General features: G+C 45.4%; 1 protein-coding gene across 1 annotated transcript in view; it reads right to left on the bottom strand.

The window, feature by feature from the left end:
- Window positions 1–18,528, bottom strand: part of SACS (sacsin molecular chaperone) — a gene marked incomplete at its 5' end in the record, with an annotated part of 78,118 nt that extends 59,590 nt beyond the window's left edge. The window contains 4 exons of the mRNA XM_082495852.1: window positions 4,796–4,974; window positions 5,798–5,990; window positions 17,808–17,939; window positions 18,278–18,528. Coding sequence (XP_082351978.1) covers window positions 4,796–4,974; window positions 5,798–5,990; window positions 17,808–17,939; window positions 18,278–18,528 — 755 coding nt within the window. The remainder of the gene's footprint in view (window positions 1–4,795; window positions 4,975–5,797; window positions 5,991–17,807; window positions 17,940–18,277) is intronic.
- Between the last annotated feature and the right edge of the window lie 735 nt (window positions 18,529–19,263).

Raw genomic sequence — 19,263 nt, 5'->3', positions numbered from 1 at the left:
TCTTCACAGGCAGTGTGGAACCTTCCTTGCTCACACAGCTCTGGTGCACCTCCACCACAACCAACAACATACTTGCTAAAAATTCCAAGCAATGACTGTCTCGTATTGACCTGGTCATAAAGAAGAGGAAAAATGCTAATAAACTAGACCATCCCGTTGAAAGATTTAGTTCAAGACTGCTAAAATGCAAGTATATCTATTAAATGCGCACTTATAAGAAAAATCTGAATATGGTCTACAGAGAAAATCTACTGCACCAAATTAATGTGTGATCTGTTCTATTCCTTAGCTGAGGCAGAAATAATTGCTGAATAATTGTGTGTATAACAAGAAATATTGCTGAACTAATTAACAGTTATTTCTAAAAAGATTAAATCTTAAAAGGAATTAAATCCTCTGTGATTCCAAAAGATCAAATACTTCTAAATCTGGCATGTATTTTTTCAATTCTGTGCATTATTCCAAGGGTTCGTTCAAACTGGACAGCTAGACACCATTTCAAACTCTTCAAGAAAATGCTCTTTTGTATTATAAAAACCTACACTTTTGTATATTTTAACATAAAAACTCATCCAGTATTTCAGAAACTGTTTTTTTGAGAGTAGGGTCCAAGCAGCCCCCCAAACATTGCAAAGCGCAATGACCACTGGCTAATTTTAGGTATGTGGTATATCAGTTTTCCGGAAGTGCCACTGTGTTTCCGTTGAGTTTACAGGGAGCCTCAAGGAAGCACAGTCCCAACTTGGGCATCTTAGATCCTCCATATTATTTTTTTATGAATCTGGGCCTGTTGCCCTGGAGGCCGTAAAAAATCATGTCTGAGAAACAGGAAAATAATTATGAAAGAGGGACGGAGAAAAAAAAGGTTTTCCAGTTGGCCCCAAAACTGCCACATTCACCCCAGTGTAATTCTGCTGAAAACAATGGAAGTACACATGAGCTGAACTTTTCCCACTGTCTTCACACAACAGCAGGCAGCCTATAAAACAATATTATCTAATTAAATTATGTCACGGTCCTGCACATTTTCAGTATGGGAACAGAAATTCTCTATGTAGAATTGGGTTTTTGTATTCTTTTTGTATTCTTATAATGCTCACATGGCAACGCAAATGATTACTCTCAATCTCTGGAAATGCTGTTTCCAACCAGAGATGCTGCTTGGTGTTGGGAGGGTGACAATCCTGACACAGGAGAGGAAGGGGCAAGAACGAACACTAACAATACCACAGCCTCAGCATTCATACTCACTGCTGGAGCACTCCCTAGGTAACAGTTTTTTTGTTATAAGCTCATTAAGGCCTAAATCTGGCCTCTTCTAATTCAGTTTCTGGTAGCAAGCAGTAAGAAGTTGTTTTGCAAATAAACAGCTGACAGAGCTGTAATACCTCTGAGAACACGAGGTGAAGGCAACTCCAAAGGCAACGATGGGACAAACTTCCCGGTGGGTTTCTCAGCGGAAGGGATGCTCTGCTTTATGTCCCCACTGAGGTGATCAGCGTGGTAGGGGCAGAAGTGTGCAGTTACCTGCAGGCATCAGCATCAGGAGCTGCAGTTCTGCCAAGTCCCAAAAGAGATGCACAAAAGAAGACTCCTCCTTCCATCATCTGCTCTCCCTCCTTAACACGCCAGCGCACGCTGCTCATCACAACTGCCCTGCTGTTACCTCCCCTGCTACTGGAGTGAGATCTCCCAGTGGTTTCTGCAGCAGCTGGGTAAGTACCATGGTACAACCGCAGAGGCCATTGAATAGGTGATATTCTTTGTTTTAAAAGCATATCACCATGGTCTTATGCAGTACTTAGATGAAAACAAAATTAATATCCTCATAAAATAACCAGGAAAATACTCATTACTTAGTTTTTTACTCTGCTGGCATGCTTAGTTTTAGCTACAATTGAAAAAAAAAACCTACCTGATTACCAAAAAAATTTGTTGAGAAACACACTGGCATAAACTTGCTTTAGCTCTGCTTTTTCACTTGGTTTTAAGGCTGTACTAGGTCATTAGGGCATATGCAGAATAAAAAGCATCAAATCATTTGCCGAAGAACAAGACAATGGATTGCCATAAGAACAAATGTTTACATTTAAAAATACATACATCTACTTCAACTAGAAACAGACCAAAGACAGGAAAATATTCATTCCTTTGAGTAATAAATCATACTTGGCACTCTCTTTGGGAGAGCTATGTTAAGAACCAGTCTCCCAATGGTAACACACAAAGCTATAGGAATTTCATAAGCTTTCTACAATTGCATACATAAGAAAAAAATTAACACTAGAGCATTTGGCATGAAGGAAGCTTGTGTAACAAATAATTCTAGGATTTTTTTTTTTTTTTAAATTAAGTCAGCCATTGTAGCGTGAAAAAATGTATTGTGTATCCCAGTGCTTGAAGGCAGCGCTGAAATTCAGAGAGAGGCCTTCGCAGAGGGAGGGTGGTACTGCAGCAATCTGCCAGCACCCCTATACAGTCGAGCCCAGGAGAGCCATCAGGAGAGGATAACAAGCTCATGTGCAAAGTCCTACGCTTCACCCACCCTGGCAGCGCGCTGCAGCTCGTGAGTCACCCAAAAATCCTGGAGAGACACAGACAATACAGTTATTTGCCTAAATACACTCTTCAGTGTGTCGGAGTCAATGCTCTCTCCACCTGTGAGTGCTAAAAGCATCGGGATACACATAAAACATCTCCCACAAACAACTGCAGTGACCACGGTACCTGCTATCGTGCTCGTACTTACAGCATCGGCCGGGACAAAGCTCGGTATTCAGCGATTTCTTCATAAACTGCTTCCACATGCTTGTCTGCTCATTATGCCATTGCTTCCATTGGTTGCTTGTGTTTGACAGCATCTGGCCCGCAAAACGATGCTTCTCCCCCTCTTTTGCAGGATCAGCAGGCTGCGGAGGGATGCGTGACCACTGCAGCAGCAGCAGCAGCGATGTATCCAAACAGCCCAATGCAGCAGAGGCTTTAGCTCCCCCTTCCCAGCCTGGGTTTTTCGTTCTTTGTCTGTGGGGTTTTTTTTGGTTGATTTTTTTTTTTTTTTTTTAAAGAGATACGGTCCTGACTAACCTCAGGTTTCAGAAGCACACTGCTAACTGCAGGCACGGGGCAGTTGTTACATAGAGAAATATACCAAGACAGAAGGCCAAAATAACACATTTTGAAGAGCTGCTATTCCAGGCATAGCTTTTATTTGAAGTAAACATCTCCTGTAACGGATCCAATTTTGTGGTTTGTTCTGTTTCATTCAGGTTTACTTCCTGACATTATGATGCGTTATTTATTCACTTTTTGCATTTCTTTCAGCTTATACAATAGAAGTCACAGGTTGTCCATCTATTTATTTCATGCTTGAACTATCCAGCTGTGTCAAAGAATGTTTGCATTTGAAATGTTCACAATTTGAAGAAGTCCCCTCTGAAAACTTCTGTCTGTATAGCAGCTCCAGTAAATACCCTCACTGTTCTGCTTTCTGCCTCTCTCCTTTACCAACAGTGTGCAATGTTCACACTCTTTAGGACCGCCTTAGATTAATTTCATCGGTGCTGATTACATCAAGACTCAGAAGTCTGTGTGCTACCAGTAGCATCCTGAGTTTGGTTTCTCTTTTCCAAGCTGGCACAGGTAGCTGTTAGCACTTACTCATTTTAAACCTCGGCTCCTTATGTACTTCACATTCATACTCCTGTTCACGTGAGCAGAAGCATCAGGGATCTCAGACACAACCTTGAACAGAAACAAAGATCAAACTGAGCTGTTTAAGGCATTTCTGAGATTTTTAGATCTTGGGTCTCTCACCCTAGTCACCAACGTTAACCTGTCTGTTTGTCCTCCAAGGAAAACTGAGGAACTTTTCCTTTGAGAGCTCTTCTAATCTTGCCAGTCCTACAGCATTGGATTCTGCGTGTCAGTGCAGAGTGCTGTCTGTCCCCGTGGTTCAGCAACCCACCGCCACAAACATACCCTTCTAACCCCTGTCAGTCTTCATTTAAAACGCTATACTAATATAGCACTTCATAAGAGCTTCAGGACTGGCCAAAAATATGAGGTCAGGGGTTTCTAGGGAATCTGGATCGTTCTTCTGCCTCTGTAGTCCTTGGCTGCACAGATGATGCACTAGAAATAGCTTGTCTATGGGGTAATGCCTGCAGAGGCAGAGAAAACTAATACTGACGGGAAGAAAACACAGTGCTATTGCAGCTTTGTACAGACAGAGAACTCCTCCTTTGAGAACTCCTGGACTTTAATATGACTGTGCTGCTTTTGGTTAAAAAAAAAACCTGTTTTTCTGCCAAGGAGCTGAGGCTGACTTCTCTCATGTTGAAGGTTGAAGTGACACTGGAAACACTGAGACATCTGCTGCATTGTATAAAAGGATATATTAATCTTCCAAGGGAAAGAAGCCTGTTTCATGTTAAAGTACATCTGATAGTAAGTGAAATTATTTGTGTTATCACCAGCAATTTACCAGAGGAGGCCGACATCCTTATATTTAGAGTCCTGATCATGAAAGGTCAAGAGGTACCAAGCATAAGTAAGCAACAAAACTGCCCTTACAACATTGCTTTTTGTAGCACAGAGACCAGGGAAAACACAGTTTTCTGTTGATCACATCTCAGCTTTACCAAAGTTCACCACGGTCACTCAATCCTCTCCGAGTTCAAGTAAACAAAAAGGCATTGTAACCAGGCAGAGCAGACTGGTTGGCCAGGAAAACATGCGGTGCCAGTCTCCAAAACATTGCCCCGCCGGATAAGCTCCTGCAGCACAATGATCTCACACAGCTGTTGTGCTGCTCCTAAGTTTAGCTGCCGAAAGCATGGGCTCCATCGGGGTGGCACGCTGGGAACGACGGCTCACTTCACGAGCAGGGCACGCCTGTCGGCCGCCACTGCCCAGGGCTGTGCTGGCCACATAGGTCAGCAGGGTGGCCTCAGCCCTGTTTATCAATGTCAGACCCTGAAAGCAGAAAAAAAATCCATATGGGGGGTTGGAACGAAGCCACGTATGAGCACAGGGAGCATCGCAAGGGTGGGAGGCTATGGGGGGACAGGGCATTGAAAAGAGAACGCTTAAAAAATACTCTCTCACAAAGTGCTCAAATCCTTTTTAAGCTGCAGGCGTGACGAGTCCCCCTTTGAAATTCTCTTCCTAGAGTGAAAAAAAAATAGACTGGCAATTGCTAGCATTATTAGCAGTCTTCTTACGGAAGAATGTGAGCTGAGGGCAGCCCTGTGTCTGGAAACTGAGCCTGCAGGAGCAGCTGGGCCGCCCGCGCGGGAAGCAGGTGAAGGGCGAATTTCCCTCCCGGGACATTTTAAAACAAAGGCAAAAATAAGTATTTGATTGATGAATTCACTGTCCCAGCTGTGAAAATGAAGTAAAATTAGAAGGCTTATTGCTGCTGCTGAGTTTGGGGTGACTTTCCTTGGGACTGGCACGGGTGAAATGCCGCCAGCCGCTCAAATGGGTCGCCCACAAGGCTGATGCCTTATAAAGTTCCCCCACCTCCTCCCTCAGCCAGGATCATTCTTCTTACTTCTCTGTCTCTTTTGTCTCACCTCCCTCCTCCCCAAACACGACACCTCCTCTCACACAGCACTCCTGGTGTCGGTGGCTTCTGCCCGATGCCCACGGAGGCAGAGGCACAAAACCGCATCCCCTGCCACCCCTGGGGCGCTCGCCCCCGTGCAGCGCAGTGGCCATGGTGGGGTGGGGAGAGATGGGCTCCCACCGGGCAGCGCCGGGCTGGGGGTGGCCAAAACCATGCGCCGTCACTCACCCCTGCAACGCTCCAGGCTGAGCAAATGGTTTCATCATCCAGATGCAGCTCACGGTTGTTACCATAATGAAGGGAGCTGAAATCTCCCTCAAATGGCAATGTGTTGCGTTTGCATCGTGGACCCAGTTCAGAAGTTATGAGGGAGCTTGAACTGCTTTTAACTTTGTGGAAAATCTCAGTAGAGGTGGCCCAGCTGTTAGGAGAAATACGCAACAAAATTCAAACTCTTCACCAGAGTTAATTTTCATAAAGAGAGTTCTAATTCCTCAACAGTTTGATTAAATTTTTCCAGGCATTGCACGATCACACTCCTCAGCTGTTGGAGGAAAACCAGCAATTTCCTGTTTAATCTGTCTCCCCAGTCCTCGGCATTCCCACCTCAAATTAAAGGGGATAAAAATAAAGCTTGGCCATAAAATCTTCCTGCCAAATCCATCTGTTAGCGACTCCACTATGTAACAGCAAGGATTAAGCGGGCTCTTTGAAGTCAATGAATGTTCAATAGGTAACTAATTAGTGACACTTAAAGATAAAACAAATTCTTGATAATCTAAATTATTTTCTTAAAATATCAATGATAGTGAGAGGGTTTTTATCGTGTGAGCTTAAATATCTGGGACTGCATTAGTTGGATGTTGTAGTAAGATCATTGTAACACTTAGAAGAGCAAACACTTCAGCACAGCCCACTTCAGGTCTCCCAAGTGACTCACGTGTGGTTTAAAGGGGGTGCAGGGAAAAGAAGTTTAAAAAAAAGAAGAAGAAAGATGGGGAAGAGGCGATATCACTGAAAAGTGTCCAGTACTGTGAGTGCTTCCAAGTTTGATTCTTTTTTAAGTGAAAATAGTGATTTCTGCATTTTGTAATTGTTCATATCTGCAGTAGACCTCCTGTTAACCTTGATAAAAAGACAGAAATGTTAAAAATTAACATAGCTAGGCTGTGATCCACAATGATTAAAATACCATCTTGCCCAGGCTATTAGTGCCATAACAATTATAATGCCAGCAAGGCCAGGCTATTAGTGGTTGGGTGATTAAAATACCAGCCTGGTCTTCTAGAGCCAGAGTAATTAGCATGTTGCCAGCCCAGGCTATTAGTGCTAGCACCACCAACGGTGTGGAATTGTATAGTCCTTTGAGAATTTAATTTAGGCTCAGATTAGCTTGATGTGCTGCTTTTTCATTAATCATACTTTTCATAATTGAAATCTATATGTGCATATTTCAAATATTCATGGAATCATAAGAAAAACTTGTTTTTGTGCATTTGTACCCCTATGATAATGAAAATTTAACATATCGTCTGGGTAGGAGGAGTCACAAAAAGACTGGATTATCGAGTAAGAATTCCAAGTAGGGAAATTAAAACAATGATGACGATGTATTCACCCTCTAACTAAAAATCAAATGCCAGCTCTGTCAGTCCATGCCATGCAGGCTGGCCAGAGCCCTGCAGCCTGACCGACCCAGGTCAGTAGATGTATTAACCACTGCAGTGCACTGCAGCCCTCTCCGCTTCCTCGAGGAGGGTGGGAAACAGCTGATGTGACGAGCTGGCTTTGACACCGAGCGTTCAAATTCATGAGATGGGCTTTTTCTGTTATTGATACCGGCAACATCAATGGAGGGGTAAAACTCTACATTAAGGGCAAAAAGGCTGTGGAATATGCACTGTCAGACACCTCAGCTCAGGGTCCCCAGGGTGGGACCATGAAGAACCAGATAAGCAGAAGCAAATACTTACCAGAGGCTGAAACCATGTCACAGCAGGTAGTTGGGCTGTAATGCTCAGATCATAAGTATAAAACTCAGAATTGCATCTACACTGCTTCTTAGAAACAGGATAGGATTTACATATATACATATATATATACACCATGTAATATATATTTTCATAACATTTGAGCAGCCAGGGATCGGGTTAGACAAGGTAAAGCACAGATAAAACTATATCTGGCCACAGATATTAAGACAAACAAAAACCCCTTCTTTAAGTATGTCAGCGAGAAAAGAAAGATGAGGGAAAATGTGGGCCCTCTCCGGAAAGAAACACAAGAACTGGTTACCCAGGACAGAGACAGAGCTGAGGGACTCAATGACTTTTTTGCCTCAGTCTTCACTGGCAAGGGCTGCAGCCACACTGCCCATGATGCAGAATGCAAAGGCGAGGATTGGGAAAATGGAGAACCACCCACTGTAGGTGAAGATCAAGTGCGAGACCACCTGAGGAATCTGAAGGTGCACAAGTCCATGGGACCTGATGAGATACATCCGCGGGTCCTGAGGGAACTGGCAGATCAAGTCACTAAGCCACTAGCCATCATATTTGAGAAGTTGTGGAGGTCTGGCGAGGTTCCTGCTAACTGGAAAAGGGGAAACATAACCCCCATTTTCAACAAGGGAAATAAGGAAGACCCAGGGAACTACAGGCCACTCAGTCTCACCTCTGTGCCTGGCAAGCTCATGGAGCAGATCCTCCTGGAAACTCTGCTGAGGCACGTAGAAAACAAGGAGGTGATTGGTGACAGCCAGCATGGCTTCACCAAGGGCAAGTCATGCCTGACAAATTTGGTGGCCTTCTACAGAGGGGTTACAGCGGCAGTGGACAAGGGAAGACCAACTGATGTCATCTACCTGGACTTGTGCAAAACATTTGACACTGTCCCACACGATATCCTGGTCTCTAAATTGAAGAGACATGGATTTGATAAATGGACCACTTGGTGGATAAAGAACTGGCTGGACAGTCACACTCAAAGAGTTGCGGTCAACAGCTCTGTCGTGGTTTAGGCCAAATCCACCACTGGGGACCCGAGGGACCCCAGACGGGACTGACAGATGCTCCCCTCTACCCCTCTACAAAGAGAGAGGCAGAGGAGGAAAAAGAGACTTACGAGTTTAGAAGAAACTAAACTACTTTAATGAAATATTAATAATAAAATAAAAAGAAATAATGAAAAATATATACAAAACCGTATCAAGCTCCCGAGATGACAATCACGTCACCGGCTGGCACTGGGGCAGTCCCAGGCTGGACTCAGTGACGGACGGGAACTGGATTCCGGATCTGGAGTCAGGATTGGGATCACAGGCAGAGAGAGTCCTCCTCAGACGTCGGCCATTGAAGGAAGAGCCCGTGACCCTTTGGTCCCTCAGCTTTTATACTGAGCATGAGGCAGATGGGATGGAATACCCTGTTGGTCAGTTTTGGGTCACCTGTCCTGTCCGCTCCTCCCTCCAGGTGGGACCTCACTATGCTTTTCCGCTTCCGACCCTCCAACGTGGCAAATAACAAAGTTGGTTGGCCTTGGCTGTTATGGCAATAAGTGTAAGCAGGAGCCTCTCTGCATACCATGCCTGGGCATCAGTGGTCTTATCACTTAATTGGTCTTATCACTCTGAGAGAGTGAACACTGTCTGCACAATATGCTGTTAATTTCAGTTGTTAGAAGAGGCCCAGCTAAGAAGCGAAGTTATTGAACAAAATTGGTTCTGTTTTACCTCAAACCAGGACAAGCTCGATGTCCAAGTGGAGAGCAGTGATGAGTGGCGGTCCTCAGGGGTTGGTACTGGGACCTGTACTGTTCAACATCTTTGTCAGCAACATGGACAGTGGGGTCAAGTGCACCCTCAGCAAGTTTGCTGATGATACCAAGCTGTTTGGAGAGGTAGACATGCTGGAGAGGAGGGATGCCATCCAGAGGGACCTGGACAGGCTGGAGAGGTGGGCCCAAGCCAACCTCACGCAGTTCAACAAGGCCAAGTGCAAGGTACTGCACGTGAGCCAGAGCAATCCCAAGCAGAAATACAGGCTGGGCGGAGAATGGATTGAGAGCAGCCCTGAGGAGAAGGACCTGGGGGTACTGATTGACGAGAAGCTCAACATAAGCCAGCAATGTGCAATCACAGCCTGGGCTGCATCAAAAGAAGCATGGACAGCAGGTCAAGGGAGGTGATTCTGCCCCTCTACTCCACTCTCGTGAGACCCCACCTGGAGTACTGCATCCAGCTCTGGAGTCCCCAGCATAAGAAGGACATGGACCTGCTGGAGCGTGTCCAGAGGAGAGCCACAAGGAAGATCCGAGGGCTGGAGCACCTCTCCTATGAGGAGAGGCTGAAAGAGTTGGGGCTGTTCCGTCTGGAGAAGAGAAGGCTTCAGGGAGATCTTATTGCCACCTTCCAGTACCTAAAGGGGGCCTACAGGAGAGCTGGGGAAGGGCTTTTTACTCGGGCATGTAGCGATAGGATGAGGGGGAATGGCTTTAAACTGGAAGAGGGCAGGTTCAGATTAAACATTAGGAAGAAATTTTTCACTCTGAGGGTGGTGAGGCACTGGAACAGGTTGCCCAGAGAGGTTGTTGAGGTCCCATCCCTGGAGGTGTTCAAGGCCAGGCTGGATGTGGCCTTGGGCAACCTGGTCTAATGGGAGGTGTCCCTGCCTATGGCAGGGGGGTTGGAACTCGATGATCTTCAAGGTCCTTTCCAACCTAAACCATTCTATGGTTCTATGATATATGCATATTGACCATCTACTGCCACTTTTTATCTCCTGTATTTAACTAACTATCCAGATATCCATGTGGTCTTATCCTGACCACTTACTATTCCTTGAAAACCTTTGGCAGTGAACTCCAATGCCTTTGGAAATCTAGGTAGACCGGATTTCCAATATCCCGATATGCTGATTCTCTCAATTCAAGTAGGTACATGAGGTAAAATTTGCACTTAGAAAATTCATGTTGACCTTTGCACAATGTCATAGTTATCCATGTGTCCTCTAATGTTATTCCTGATTAGAAATCTTGTGAAAGTGTCCTGTACAGATATTGAACATACCAGTCTATAGTTCCTAGCTGCCTCTTGGAAGCCTTTCTGAAAAATGGTCTCATCATTTGCTTTCCAGCCCTGTGGAAACCAAAGGGGTTTGAAACAGAAATTACAAGAATGGACAGTCATTCGGGTATTTCATTCCTGAGTTCCTAAATTAACTTCTTTTTGAAAATATCTAGGTGAAACATCTCACCCTGGCAATTTGTTATTATTTATCTACTTTTCTACACATACTTCAAGGCAGCTACTCCATGTAGTTTTTGTCTGGAAGGATGCCAGCACAGAGATTTCCCTGTGCTCTATTGTGGTGAACATGGATGCAAATAACAGACTCAGCTTTTCCTGCTATGGGCTTATTTTCTTTGTTTACCATGGAAAGACTTTATGGGAAGTGTTTGAAATATTATGTAGAATTAGTTTTGTGCTTTTGCAGGTTGTTCCTCAGTAATCAGCTCAGAGCTGTGTCATTTCCAGTCTTGGTTTATTTATGAAAGGATATTTTCCGACATGAGAAAATGTTTCACGTAAGCAATGGTAGCTAATACCTTCCTAAACGTAGTATCATACGGACTGTAAGATAGGCATGAGCTAACATTAATCAATATATTGAACAGTCAGAGCGGAGTCATATTTAATACATTATTTACCATGATTTAAATGCCAAAGAAACACACTCAGGAAAGATGAAAAGACACGTATGTAACAACTTCCACACGCCTCAACAGATATAAGTAAAGTTGCAGAGAACACTTCAGGGATCTCTCATCTCTCTGTCTTGTACCTGCTCACTGCGGATCGCGACAGAAGAGCCAGCTGTGTGAAATGAGGAGTGTTAAACTGGGTTTCGAAGACAGACTGGTAGCTTGAGTCAGACTGCAGTGTCAACAAGCCCGCACCCTGCTTCCATCCTGCAGTCAGAGAAAATAGTATTAATTACGATAATAAATAATATATAAAACATGCATATATTATATATTATGTAACGTATATTCTATATATAAATACATAGAATTTTTTATTTATAAATATATTTCTTTCAAAAATCTATAAATCATTTGTTAATCATAATCATTGTCATAAAGGTTGTTGATAACCATTATCTGCTGGTGTGGTGCAGCCCTGAAGAAGGAATGTGTGACCTACAGGAGACAGAAAATGGGAAGTTATTAGTGAGGGAGAGATATTTGCAAGATTCTATGTGATTCAGATTTAACGCTGGTTAAGCAGGATGCCGAGAAGATGCAGAGAGCAGATTCAGAGAAGTCCTAGCAATACAGTTAGAAAAACAACGTTCATCTTGAAAGAAAAGATTAAACCTGCTTGATTTGCTTATCAAAGGAAGGTGAAGAAAAATATGATTAATCAGCAGCAATACCCATGGATATCCAGGAAGCATATTTTTATAGATGGTATCTATAGATAGCAGGAAGAGATTTTTAAGCTACTAGACAGTATTAATTTCTGGTTCAGAAATCCTCTACTCATTTTTTCATGCATTTTTTCCTCTTTTTGTGTGGCTATTCTGGATTTCATTTTCACATTTTTTAGCAGAAATTGATCCTTGAGCATAAAGTTAAGAAGTATTTCCTTCTGAAACAACCGTCCTGAATCAGTTTTCACAACTTTCTTGATAACCAGCTTTGCCTTTTACCTCCATTTTCATCCCTGTCGTGTGTTAGTGTATTGCTCTCTGTATCAGACACCCCTCATGGGAAAAATCCTGTTCATCTTCCCTTACCTGCTTATTGTCTGGCTCAAGAGCTATTCCCTGTTAGTTTCTCTCGTGTTTTCATTGTGTTTAGGCTCTACCTAAAAGCCAGTAGCCTTTTGTTTCTGACCTCTGTAGTATTTTATACTAGTTAAGTAAAAGTGGAGCTCTTCTACCACCTTTCCTCCTCCATCTCCCCTTCTCCCTTCCCCTGAAATCAGTCAGAGGGTCCAATGTGATCAATTCAGGAGTTCGTTCCCAAGGGGTGAAGACCAGATTTCTCCATGATCTGCAGAAATTTCTCAGCCCTCAGCAGAATTTCTCTTAAGATTTTGTTGCTAACCGGCCTTGGTTTTTTCTCTCTTTCTACACAAACACATAGGAGGCAAACTAGAAAGGAAGAGTCAATGGCCACAACGGCTGTGGGCCACTGAGAGCCCTGAAGTTGTGCTGAGCTCTGCCAGGAGTGCAGAGAGCCCAGCACAGCCTGGTCACTGTATTGCTGCTCCCAAACCAGAGCTGCCCCAGGTGCTTCTACACCACGTTCAGTCTGCAACCCAGACACGTACCCACAAACGGGCAGGAATTGCATTTCAAAACACGCACAGACATAATGGGAGTATTCTGATTAGTGAAAAATTTTGCACGATAATCTTCTAGTGACGCTATCTCTCTCCTTTTCATTGTCAAGGAGTATTTTTATTTACCAGGAAGTGTAGACTCTCTTTAAGGGGTTAGATTTTAGATGGAGCTCTCAAATAAAATAAATAAATAATACAATAATAAATAAAACAATAAATAAAATAATTACTGTAGCAGCACCCCTACCTCTGATGTTGTCATAGTCCTCAGGCTCAATGGTAGCACTGTACTCAGGTGCACTCTACAGCTGCTTCATGGTGTTTTCTATCAGCCTGTGATTTGACCCAAAGTGAGCCTAGCAGACACATCCCATCAAAAATGTCAGACCCAAAAGCTTCCTTTCTGTTAGTTACCTAAGATGGATGTACAAGAAATACTGATTTCACAGGTTGCCACCTCTTATAGCTGCTCCGATAGTTTCTTTCCATCAGAGGTGCTTCTCACTCCTGTGTCTCTCAGGCAGTGATTGCCTGATGGGTTAGTACCAGAGTTGTTTCTAGGTCTCTTCTAGCAGCACTGTACTGCATTTCTAGCTACCCCATAAGAATACGAAACTTTAAGGCTGGTGCTTGCTTTATTTGATTAGATTTTTGACTGTTTACAGCATCAGCTGCTGACTTTTTGATAATGCACATTCTTTATTATAAACGCCTGTGGTTACAAGGTAAGGGTGAGCAGAAGTTATACTGTTAACCTGGTCTTCCCTATAAATATACAGATTCCTGTCATGTCTGTGCATTTTTGAGTCCTCTGGAAGCCAACAGGCATCTATCTCTTCAGGGAGTATTAATTCACCTAAGCCTCAGCTTCTCTCCACCCTGAGTAACATCTGACTCTCAACACTGCACTTCCAACATCTGTTTAGCTTATCGCCAGCTTGTATGAGGAGCCTGACATGCTTTTCCATGGCATGTTCCTTCCTGAAGCAAGGCTGCCATCAGCTGCAACACCAGCGGACTTGGAAGCCCTTTTGTGCACAGCTCTGCTGATGCCCATAAGCACTCACACAACCCAGAGCCTGCCAAAAGCCAGGGGAGTTGTTGCTGGGTGGCCGGGAGGCATATTACTCAACATGCCAGAAATCATGCTGGAAATCACAAACAGCGATGCTGTTCTATCAGTCAACTAGGGTAAGATGTCTTCAGTTTTGCTGTTAGATAATGATTTCTTGTCAGCGTTCTTGTAAGTGACTTCAGATTAATTAATATTCTCAGTTTTCTCACCGTCACTGGATGGATCCGCTTTATCACGACACTGAAACTTTCTGGCTTGCCAGTTCCTCATTCAGGAGTTCCACCAGAGCTAACGAAACGTGCATTTCAGTGGACTTCCATATTACACTCACACGGGACACTGGAGCAGACACAGCTCAATTTTCCTGTGCTCTGAACCAAAAGCTATTTAGCTGTGATTAGCACAATCCTGATCCCAAGCTATTAAGCTGGGCTGAGAGGCAAAGTATGTTAGCTTAGGCTAGATGAGACATAAACACTTGGAGCTCGTGTAAGTCTGCAAAAAAATCATGTAGCCATATCCGTTGCCTACATGCATGGATTTATTTCTAATTAATTTTTGAAGATTACACCAGACGGGGCATATTAGTGAATACACTTGAGAACAGGCCATTCAGAGGGACCTATACAGGTGGGAGGAAAGGTCCAACCTTATGAAATTCAAGGACAAATGCAAAGTATTGCTCCTGGAAAAGAACAGGCCCTGGCACCAGCACAGGCTGGGATTGCCTGGCTGGGAGAAGCTCTATGGGAGCAGCTCTGGGGGTTGGTGGGCAGCAAGCTGAGCATGAGACAGCAGTGACCCTGGCAGCAATGAAGGCCAACAGCATCTTGGGCTGCGTGAACAGGGGCAGAGCCAGAGACCAAGGGATGTGATTATCCCCTTCTACTGAGCACCGATTGGACCACATTAAGATTACTGCATCCAAATTTGCAGCCCTGAATACAGGGGAAACATGGATCAAGTTCAGCAGAGGCCACCAAGGTTGTGAGGACTGGACCACAGTCCCTATGAGGAAAAGCTGAACGAGTGGGCTTGTTCAGCCTGGGCAGAGACAGCTTCAAGGAACCTAACAGCAGCTCCCAGTGCCAACAAGGAGGTCATTGAGGAGAAGGAGATGGGCTTTTCACAGCAGTACAGGACAGGAGGATGACAGTCAGCAGGTATAAGTTGAAACAAGAGAGGTTAAAACTGGTGTCCTGGTTTTGGCTAGGATAGAGTTAAATTTCTTCCTAGTAGCTTGGATGGTGCTATGTTTTGGATTTGGGCTGAAAATGGCGTTGATAACACAGGGATCTTTTAGTTACTGCTGAGCAGTAACAGGCAGTAACAGAGCTGAGCAGTAACACAGGCCTTTCCTGCTCCTCAGACTGCCCCGCCAGTGAGTAGGCTGGGGGTGCACAAAAAGTTGGGAGGGGACACAGCTGGGACAGTTGATCGCAACTGACCAAAGGGGTATTCATAGGATCATAGAATCATAGAACAGTTTGGGCTGGAAGGGGCCTTAAAAGATCATCTAGTCCGACTCCCCCTGCAATGAGCAGGGACATCTTCAACTAGACGAGGTTGCTCAGAGCCCCGTCCAACCTGACCTTGAATGTTTCCAGGGATGGGACATCTACCATCTCTCTGGGCAATTTGTTCCAGTGTTTCACCACCCTAATTGTAAAAAATTTCTTCCTTATATAGTCTATATCTTCCCTTTTTTAGTTTAAAGCCATTACCCCTTGTCCTATCACAACAGGCCCTGCTAAAAAGTTTATCCCTATCTTTCCTGTAGGCTCCTATTAGGTACTGAAAGGCTGCAATAAGATCTCCCTGGAGTCTTCTCTTCTCCAGGCTGAACAACCCCAGCTCTCTCAGCTTGCCCTCATAGGAGAGGTGTTCCATCCTGCTGATCATTTTTGTGGCCCTCCTCCGGACCCGCTCCAACAGCTCCATGTCTTTCATGTGGTGAGGGCTCCAGAGCTGGAGGCAGTACTACAGGTGGGGTCTCACCAGAGCAGGGCAGAGTGGGAGAATCACCTCCCTCAACCTACTGGCTACGCTTCTTTTGATGCAGCCCAGGACGTGGTTGGCTTTCTGGGCTGTGAGTGCACATTGACGGGTCATGTCCAGCTTTTCATCCACCAGTGACCCCAGGTCCTTCTCAGCAGGGCTACCCTTAATCCATTCATGCCCCAGCCTGTATGGATACTGGGGGTTGCCCAGACCCAGGTGCAGGACTTGTGCTCTATGGAAAGCATCCTTAAAGATCTGTCATCTCTGTTCTGCTCCCTTGCCCCTGAGGGCAGTTTCCCAGGGGGTCCTATTGACTAACTCCTTGAAGAGCTAGAATTTTGCTTTCCTACAAGTCAGGGTCCTGACTTTACTCTTTGCCTGACCCATATCCCTCAGGACTGTGAACTCCACCAGTGCATGATCACTGCAGCCCAGGCTGCCTCCAACCTTGACATCACCAATGAGCTCACTTGCATTGGTGACTATCAGGCCCAGTATCACACCTCATCTGGTGGGAGTGTCTACTGCCTGGCTAAAGAAGTTATCCTTGATGCTCTCCAGGAGTCTCCTGGACTGCCTACAGCTTACCGTGCTACTTTTCCAAAAGATGTCAGCGTGGTTGAAGTCCCCCACCAGGATGAGAACCTGTGAGTGTGATGCCTCCCACAGCTGGAGTAAGAAGGCTTCATCAACAGGCTCCCCTTGATCAGGTGGACTGTAGTAGACACCAACTGCAAGGTTCCCTTTGTTGCCTCAGTCTCTTATGCTACACATAAGCTTTCAACCTGCTCATGGCTATTCTTCAGAGACAGCTCTTCATGCTCTATCGATTTCTTGATGTAGAGGGCAATGCCACCACCCCTCTTTCTTCATCTATCCCTTCTGGCCAGCCTGTAGCCATCGATAGCCACACTCCAGTCATGGGTTTGTCCCACTGGGTTTCAGTAATGGCAACTAGGTTGTAGCTTTCTAGCAGCATGGTGGCTTCCAATCAGGCTTCCTGTTTGTTGCCCATGCTGCATGCATTGGTGTAGAGGCACTTCAGCTGGGCTGTTGGCCATGTCACCTTCTTCGAGGAACATCCCTTAATTCCTTCGGGGTATTTCACTCGTGTATCTCTCCTGCCTCCTATTCCCTCAGGAGTCCCTGGCTCATCTCTGTAAGACTTCAAGTGTGCTGCAGTGTAGCCAGCATGTCTCAGAGCAACAAGCTGCGGGCCCTTGCTAGCACCTCAGCCCTCTAACCATTGCCTGTCATCCCACAGCTTGTCACAGGCAAGCCTGATATTGCCCCCCTCCCACCTCAAGCCCAGTTTAAAGCTCTGTCAATGAGCCCCACTAGCTTGTGAGCAAAGACCCTCTTCCCCCCTTCAAAAAGGGAACTCCATTTGATGTCAGCAGGCCTGGCACCATGTAAGCCATCCCATTATCAAAAAACCCCAAATTGTGACTGTGACACCAGCCACAGAACCACGTATTAATAGACTGGGCTTGTCTATTTCTTCCAATGTCGCTGCCCACAACTGGGAAGTGAGAGGAAAAAATAACCTGTGCTCCAGATTCCCTTACCAACTGTCCCAAAGCCCTTAAGTCTCTTTTGATCCCCCTTGGACTACATGTTGCAACTTCATCGCCACCCACATGGAAGAGCAGTAATGGGTAACAATCTGAGGCCTGTACCAGGCTAGGAAGTTTCCTAGTGGGACCTTAACCCGTGCCCCAGGGAGGCAGCAGACTTCCTTAAGAGGAGGGTCTGTCCAGTGTACTGGACTCTCTGTTCCCCTCAGAAGGGAATCGCCTACAACTATAACTCACCTTTTCTTCCTCCTGGAGGTGGTAATGATAAAGGGGGTGGTAGGCCTTTCTGACCTTGGCAGCACCTCTGGTGTAAATGGACCGTCATCCGCATCATCCATTGACTGGCCTTCCACATCCAAAGCCGCATACCTGTTGTACAGAGGCACCTGGGAAGGCGGGGTGGGCAAGTAAGGCGTTCGCCTGCCACCCTGAGCATGGACTTGCCTCCATTCACTCCTTTCCTTTAAGCTACTGCCTTCAGCCTGGTGGTGGGAGGATACAGGATCCCCTTGATCTTGTTTTTTTTCTGTGGCTGTTCCTGTTTCTGTCTCAGGGAAGGCAGAGCACAGTTGCACCAGTTGCTCTTTCTCAGAGTCCCTGATGCTCCGTAACCTTTCTACTTCCTCTCATAGCTCTGCCACCAGACAGAGGAGATCACCCACCTGGTAACACCTCACACAGCTGTTCTTACTACTACGATCCATTACCAGCGAAAGGCTCTGGCACTCTGCAGCCCAAGACTTGGATGGCTGCATGTTTCCATGGGAGCTCTGTCTGGGTTGCCACATCCATTCTGGTGATTGCAGAGGACATGGCTTTCTGCCAGGTGGATACCATATATATGCTCCTTCTGAGAGGGTGACGACCACCGACTGAACTCACCTCCTGAGCTGGTAGGGTCACTACGCCCTTCCTGCATGCCCTCCCATGCCAACTGCCAGGCAAACTGCCACGCCATGTCCTGGCTGATGCGCCATGTCCTGTTTGCCCACTCTGGTCACAGCACTCCTGGTATTCCATACCATATGACATGGTGCTCAGCAATAAAACTGGGGATGGAGATTGACTGGGGGGGGCACTGCTCGGGGACTGGCTGGGCATCAGTTGGTAGTGAGCAATTGTTTTCATTTACATCACTTGTTTTTTTTCTTGGCTTTTATTTTCCTCTCTCTTTCTTGTTTTGGTGGGGCTTTTTTCCTTACTTCTTTTAAAAAAATATTTTTAATTCTTAAACTCTTTTTATCTCAATGCACAAGTTTCTCACTTTTACCCTTCTGATTCTTACCCCAGTCCCACTGGGAAGGAGTGAGCGAGTGACTGTTTGGTGCATATTTGCTGGCCGAGATTAAACCACGACACTTGGATGGAAGTTTTTTCCCCATGAGGACACCCAAGCAGAGGCACAGGTTGCCCAGAGAGGTGGTGCACTTTCTGTCTTTGGAGGTTTTCAAGCCCTGACTGGCTGAAGCCCTGATCAGCCTGCTCTGACCTCAGAGCTGACCCTACTGTGAGAGACGATTGGACCAGAGGCCTCCTGTGGTCCCTTCCTGTCCAAGTTATCCTGCAGTCCTGTGATGCCATGATCCTCCGTGTCGATCCTCTTGAAAATGTGTCCCTCCAATCCATTAAAATTCTGGGTAGACATCACAGCAATGGCTCCAGTTTTCTCCCACCATGCATGTAGAGCTACATC

This window comes from Vanellus vanellus, assembly GCF_965231255.1.
Source record: "Vanellus vanellus genome assembly, chromosome: 1".
Classification (NCBI taxonomy): domain Eukaryota; kingdom Metazoa; phylum Chordata; class Aves; order Charadriiformes; family Charadriidae; genus Vanellus; species Vanellus vanellus.
The sequence above is the reverse complement of the archived record's forward strand: the minus strand, read 5'-3'. Positions and strand labels throughout refer to the sequence as shown.